Below are 7,352 nucleotides of genomic sequence, written 5' to 3'. Positions count from 1 at the left end.
ATGTCATACCTAATATGTTAGGCATTTATAATTGTACCTAACCAAATCATAATTCATTATATATTCATATCTTCAAAAAAGGGTAATCTTATCCGACAGACAATCATATCGCACACAGGCATATGTCTTGTCCGTGGAGGAGATTTCAGCTCTCTAAATACTCTCTCTCCTCCCGTTCTAGAGTCGGTATATCACTTTGGTGGCCGTGTTGATTTCATGGTTGGTGACATCGTACGAGTATCAGTATCCCCATGGTTCTGTGTACTGACAATGCAAACACCTGGACTTTTGCCAACTTCGCAGTAGCGTTTGGTGCTTATGAAGGCAACCTATCAAGGACTTGAACTAGTTAGACAGGAAGCTAGTCACCATTGGGATTTGTACGACTAAGATGCTACTCGACCAGGTGAGTACCACGCCCACTTCCCAGTAGCGTTTGTTACTTATGAAGGCAACCTATCGAGGACTTGAACTAGTTAGACAGGAAGCTAGTCACCATTGGAATTTGTACTTTTTTTTTTCAAAAGTACGCGAATGCGTACCTTGTTTTATAGAAGACGGAATTGTAATTACAAGACAACTACGACTTGTTACAAATAACAAGCGTAGCATAGACTCCACGACAGGGCTGGTCCGAAGACAGCCACCACCAAAACACAACTACAAAGCAAAATAAGCCTAACATCGTCGCGTCTCGACCAGCGCCGGTCACCTCCGTAGACAACAATAACTCCAACTGTACTTCCCTGGTCGACACACCATCCACCCTTGATGTCAAAAGGTAGGTGGCAAGTAGATGGCGGAAATTGGTCGGTACACTAAAGCACCGTCTTGATCTCACCGGCTGCGACGTACATTACTGAAAAAGGGTTTTCTCCCGCTTTATATTCCAAAGCAACCAACACCGAGTACAGATAACGCTGTGCCGAGCAGCACAACACACCAAGAGAAAAAGAAGAAGAAACAAATGCCAACCACGACAACTTGGCAAAGCGCGGATGACCCGCCACCGTGGCGTCCACCGGAAACAAAACACCACATACCGAGGCTTCGATTCGCCGCGTACCAAGCATCACCTCCAAGAAGGAATCCGACGCCGACGACGCTGCTGCCCGGACGAGTCCTCAAGTTTCCCCGGGCACGCGGAGGGAGGTGGGGGGTGGATACCACCGACACCCTCCAGGGAGGAATGGTGGCACCCGCAGGTGTCACCGCGTTGGGGCCGAAGCTGGCAGGGATTTCTCCCGCATTCCAACCCCAACCGCCCAACCGAACGGAACCGACCGCCAAACCGTCGCCCAACACCATCGCCAACGTAGTAGCGCCGCCATCCAAGCCGCCTCACTACAAAAACCACCACGAGGCCAAGAGGATCGGAGAGAAGCTCACCACGACAGGAGCAGCACCATCGACGCCGAGCGGGAGGGAACCACCTCCACCGCCATCGTGCAAGAAGCCCGTGCCTCCGGCACCGTCGCGGTAGCCGTTCGGACGCGGCAGCGGGGCATGCCGGGCCACCCTTGGCCCAGCCAGGCCCGAAGCAGGCCCGTTAAGCCCCGCCGGCCATGATGCAGCAGGTCGGCGTCGTCGCCGCCGGCACCCAGCCACGCGTCGCATCTCCCTCGCCTCCCAGAAGCCACACCGGAGCCATCCCCGCCGCCAGCCCGCCCAGGCCCAGATCTGGGCCGAGCGGACGACGCCAGATCCCGCCGCCAACGGCGGCGCCGCCGCCCAATTGCTCGCCTGCATGCGCCACGGAGCCCTGCCGCCACGCCAGACCACCGCCGCCTAGATGCACCCCCCGGAGCCGCTCCGCCCGCGCCGGAGAGCGACCGGGATGGGAAGGGCCAGGAGGCCGCCGCCACCAACAGCCCCAGGACCAAGCCGGCCGCGAGCGCTTGCGACGGCGGCGAGAAGGAAGAAGGGAGGGGGGGAGCCTGGAGGGAGGAGGCCCGACGCGCGACCGGTCGCCCGCGGGGGGGGGGGGGGTGACGCAGTCACGAGAGAGAAGCGGGGGAAGGGTTTCAGTTCCCAATCACCGGCTGCGATGTACATTGTGCCTCTGAAGCTAACCTTGGACAACAGCGAGCATCGGAAGTAGCGCAACAAGGAACCTCAAGACCTGGCCTTCAAGCGCGATGCTCCCAACAGAGTTGTGACGATGAGGACGTCGTCATCACGCCGGTTCAACTCTGAACCTAGGCTTTTGCCTGAAGACATCTGCCAAGCCCATGAGCGAGCGAGGGAGATGTCGACACACCTGGGCGACGCCTCCAAGGAGAAAAATGACACCCACGGGCGCCGGCGCCACCAATACCGACCGAATGCGGCCTAGAATTTCTTCTGAATTGCCGCACACCTCCATCCTTGCCCTCCGGATTGGGGCCACACCGTTCAAGTTGACCACTCTGCCGTTGTTGCAGCACTTCGCCGGCATAGCCGAGCTGTCCTGGTCCACCGAAGACCCTCACAGACAGAAGCAAAACACCCCTACAACTAACCTCCCCCGCGGTTGCGAACTCGCAGAACTCCCTCCCAACTGTACCAAGGAATGCCACGAGCCGCACATTGCAGCCGTCAAGCCAACTCCGGCAGAAGCCCACGCCACCGCCTCCATCTTCCACAACCGCGACCTGGAGCAGGCACCGCGACGGAGGCATTCGAGGACGCGACATACTCGACCGCTGCAAGGCAACCACTCCTGGCGAGCTCCGCCACGCCGCCATGGCCTCATTGTGCCGCCGCCCGCTTGTCCCGCGCCGTCACCTCCTGAAGGATCCACCGTGCCGCGACCATCTCCTCCCGCGAGCCCCAGCCGCCTCCTCCTCTCGGTCACGCGCCATTAGCTCCGCCATGCGCCATCAAATCCACCCTACGCCGCCCATATGACGCCGCTCCCCTGCGCGAGGGAGGCTCGTCGGGGCACGCCGACCGTGCCCGCCCCCTTCGGTGGCCGGGCGCCGCCATCACCGCCAACACCGGCAGCGGCAGCGTCTAAGGGAGCTCGGGGTGGGTAGGAAGTTGGGTACTAGGGTTTCGCCCCCCGGGGTTGCCAGCGCGTGTGACCGAGGGGGGGGGGGGTCGTTGCAAACTACAAGTTTGTTTCAGTTTGTACTATTAAGGAAATGACATGACTCTCCTAGTGCATACTTATAATTATTGCCATTATTTTCACTTCAATACTAAGACTGCACGTCAGGATCTTTCTAACAATATCATTTATGAACTAAAAATAAATAAATAAAGCAAAATTATATTTTCAGCAAGTTTCAGTCACAAAAACTTACTAACTTATTCCATTAGTATTAAGTTTAATTACATGTAGCTTGAATACGTTTTTTTTTGAGAGAAATGTAGCTTGAATACGTAAAGCTACTGCCTGGCGCTGGGCCGCACGATCGTGCCGATCCAACTGCTCGCGACTAGGCCGATTTTGCAAAAGATCAGTTGGCCGACGAGTAGCGTGGGACTACCCTCGGGGCTAATGATCGACCTTGGGTGGCTCACACTATTTAAGGACATGGACACACCGGCCTCTTCCCAAGCATGCTCAACATGGCTTCCCACCTCACCTCTGCATCTCTAGCCACGCTACTCGCGGCCGGCATGGCCACCGTCCTTTTTGCCTCCGCCGCCCACGGCGTGGGCACGCAGGGTGCCCCCAAACATCTCCACTTCTACATGCACGACTCCAGCACTGGCCCCAAACCCACCACCGTTCTGATCGCCAACGGGACCGGCCAGCCGCTCAAGGGCTCCGGCGGCAGCGCCCGGTTCGGTGACACAATGGTCATGGACGACCGCCTCACGGAGGGCCCTACGCCGGCCTCGAGAGTCGTTGGGCGTGCCCAGGGATTCTACGTGACAGCGTCTCAGGGCGACCCCGCGGTGCTCCTCACCATGAACGTCCTGCTCGCCGACGGGCCTTACAACGGGAGCTCGCTGGCCGTGATGGGCCGCAACAACGTCATGATGCCGGAGCGGGAGCTGGCGGTGGTTGGCGGGACCGGGGTTTTCAGGATGGCGACGGGGTACGTGCTCTGGAAAACCGCGAGCTGGCGTGGGGGGAGCGCCGTCCTCGAGCTGGATGCCTTCGTCTACGTGAGTCCGGCGGCCGCCGGTGCATGAAATGGCACATGGTTTGCGGGGTTGCAGCCTCTTTTTTCAGTGTGTTGAGAATAACATGCTCGTTGCATTGCTTGTAGTTACCATCGATATGTGTGTTGTTTCCGGTTTGTGTCCTACTATTTTTTTCTCGAAAAGGAGGATAAAACCCCCGGGGCTGTTTGTGTCCTACTGTACTTCACTGTGTTGAAATGAATCTTGTCACTTTAACTTTCTTTGAGTCACACTCACATCATTTCTGCTTGAACTTGGCATCACTGTCTGTATTGGGCAATGATCGTGGTGTCCTAAGTCCTAACTGATTGGGGAAGAGGGTGGATGAGTACAGTAACTCACCAAAAGCAGCAAAAGGCGATCGAGTCACTGCTTCACTGTGATGTGCTTCACAGACGATGATGCCCAAAGGATAAACAAAGAAGCCCTGCAACATCATGAATGTTCTTTAGTTTCAGGTTTACATCCTCACGTTGGAAAAATGCTGCTCGTCATTTTGATTATTGACTTCTCAGACTGAATCCAAGGCTGAGAGCAGATTGCGTCGGAAGAAAAACTCGGGACTGGCTAAACGTAAGTCGCCTGAAAAACTGAATTGGGACCATTTTCAGCCGTTGGATGACAAACGAACGGTGATGCTCACGTCTTCTTCCTCCTGGAAACAGAAACAGATCATGCTCGGTCTTCCTCTCGCCACCTGCTACCACCGGCCGGGCCGCGGGCGTTCCCGCAACCGCCTCGCCGCACCGCCCTCCCCTGAACCGCCCCCCACCGCCGGTCTTACCGCGCCGCTAGCCATCCCTCTAGCCCCGCCCGTGTCCCCTTTTTTTCTCTGGCGAAGCCCCCCCACCGCCCTCACCCTAAACCCTAAGATAAATAATGGGGTAGCCCTTCGTTGAGCCCTTCCTTCTCCTTCCTCCCCTCCGGCCTTTCTCCGGCGAACTCTCAAAAATCGACTGACCTCAATTTGACATTCAGTCGACTGTCATTTAGCTATGTGTAGAAATAATGGGAACTTGAACCGTAGAAGAAAACCAAAAACATGGAACTTCCCACTTACCATCTGAGGTCACGAGTGTATTAGCATCAAGTATCCGCGTTACTTCTAGCCCAGTCATATGACCCGAGACGCATGGGCCCGAAGAACATCTTGCTGAAGACAAACGAAATGCAGACTGATACTGATAATGGTAGCTGCGGTCAGGTTGAGTTAGGACCTGCAAACACATAATGGGCCGGTATTTCAAATTAAAGTGGAAAGCTAAAATTGATGTGAAGTCAAATTGATTTGTGTTTTGCCGCAAAAAAATCATTTGTCTCGATGAAGAATTAAAACATGAATACCCGAAGTGGTATTCTGTCAGTCACACACAAATGTTTAATAAGCATGTCATCTCATCACTGGGTACTGGCAATACCTCATCTCCTACTCGAAGAGGTGACATTTGCCCAAAGGGAAAGAGGGGGATCCCATGAAGATATCAACCTGACTGGCATTAGCTGATGCAACATTGACTGAAAATCCTTTTGGTGAACCATGCAGAAGTCCACAATGGGTACCGTTGAAGGATTTCAACAAATGAACCAGATGCATCAGGTAGGAGATTCAGCTTTACCAGCTGTCAAGAGCAATGAATAACTTACTGCAAATTTTAATTTTAAGGAACAACATAAAGGATGATTGAAACTCTTTTCCAGTAAGTGCACACATTTTTTTGCACATGCAGGCATACTTTTGTGTGGGTGCAGTGCCCTGTTAGTTGTAACTGGTTTTCCTTTTTTTTTAGGGGTGAGGGTGGGAGAGTAGCTTCCAAAACTTTCTTAGCTGTCCCCTAGCCAATAATTTTGACACCACGGACCGTCTACAAAGCCTTTCTCCTTCAGTGCAACATCATATGTCTTAACATGCCTTGCATCTTTATTATCCGGACATGCAGGTATGGGAAATATAATTCATCAAGTTCTGTTACTGTTTCACTAGTGGAATTATTCGTAACAGAAACACGAAGGTGTAAACCTAAAGCAAGAAGGTTGGGCACATCAGCAATAAAGAGAAGGTATGTCAAGTCAGTGTCCAAAAGATAAGAAGATAATAATTAAATTATTTCAGTACACCAATTGCACAACTTGATGTTAAATGTTAAAACCGGTCCAAAGTTTCTATAGGGTTAACTTCAAGATTTCACAGTGAGTAACAGAACAATAAAAAGGAAGTTTGTTTTGTTTCACAAAGAATACCGAGTATTTATCCCCAGTAGTATTGAATTGAGTCGACATGTCAAAACAAGGATCACAAATATGTACTATATATCCACTAATCTAGAATAGTCGATAACAAATAAATCACTGGACAATGTATCCACTAATCTAGAAACTCAATCCTACAAACATTCACCAGTAACATACTGTATACCATGTATAAGCAGTTAAGGAATGCAAGTTGCGAGCAGATTACACTTTAAGACTAAAAAAGCAACACCATGGATTAAATGTGTAACCTATACACCGTATTTGCTCTGCTTGAGCAGAAGGGTAAGCTCTATAAATATTGCAAGTGCATATTCATCATTACACCAGTGCCTTGCAGTTGATTTGGTGTTTGATACTAGAAACAATGTAAAGAAATGCTGATGTTTGAGCAAACCTGGTAGAGGACAACTATCATAGGTTTGATACAGCCATACAGGAACTTGATGTCCAATACTTTAAATCTCTGTTCCATTTTCATTTTTTAATTTTTTTTTGAGGAATCACCGGGGGGGAGAGGATCCCCACCTGAATTATATTACTCAAAGCTCAGCGAAAGCCGAGGAGAGGGTTTACAGGGTTACAGCAAGCCGTGAGGAGAGGTATGTCAGCCAGGATGTGGCTGAAACCTTATCTACCGGTACATGGAACTGGTTGGTCCAAAGAGCAAAGTCATTACAAATGTTGGATATTGTGAAGATAGCAGTGTGATCTTCATTCCTGAACACAACAGCATTCCGTGAATCCCAGATTTTCCACAGAATTGCAAGAAGCACCTCGGGCCATGTAGAAGAGTCAAGGCCTTGTGGGAGTGCAGAAAGCCAGAGATCTGGAGTTCTGACAGTTGGAGTGAGGCCGAGCTGCAGCCAGACCAGCTATGCTTTAGGGCATGTGATGAAAAGGTGTGTTGTATCCTCAGAGGTAGCCGAGCATCGTGGACACCTAGCACCCATGCCAATGTGCTTATGGAACAGGTTTGCCTTGGT

At 51.8% G+C, this 7,352-nt stretch overlaps 1 protein-coding gene across 1 annotated transcript; it reads left to right on the top strand.

Annotated features, from left to right (window-relative positions):
• The first annotated feature begins 3,554 nt into the window (after nt 1-3,554).
• On the top strand, nt 3,555-4,340 carry LOC123081717 (pterocarpan synthase 1). Its single transcript, XM_044504260.1, has one exon. It carries the CDS (start codon nt 3,556-3,558, stop codon nt 4,126-4,128), a length of 573 nt encoding a protein of 190 aa, XP_044360195.1. The 5' UTR covers nt 3,555; the 3' UTR covers nt 4,129-4,340.
• The last annotated feature ends 3,012 nt before the right edge of the window (nt 4,341-7,352 follow it).

Source organism: Triticum aestivum, chromosome 4A (assembly GCF_018294505.1).
Source record: "Triticum aestivum cultivar Chinese Spring chromosome 4A, IWGSC CS RefSeq v2.1, whole genome shotgun sequence".
In the NCBI taxonomy this organism is placed as follows: domain Eukaryota; kingdom Viridiplantae; phylum Streptophyta; class Magnoliopsida; order Poales; family Poaceae; genus Triticum; species Triticum aestivum.
The sequence above is the reverse complement of the archived record's forward strand: the minus strand, read 5'-3'. Positions and strand labels throughout refer to the sequence as shown.

What these genes read in the sequence shown, in the direction of transcription:
- LOC123081717 (XM_044504260.1), top strand. Translation starts at nt 3,556, where the DNA reads ATGGCTTCCCACCTCACCTCTGCATCTCTAGCCACGCTACTCGCGGCC.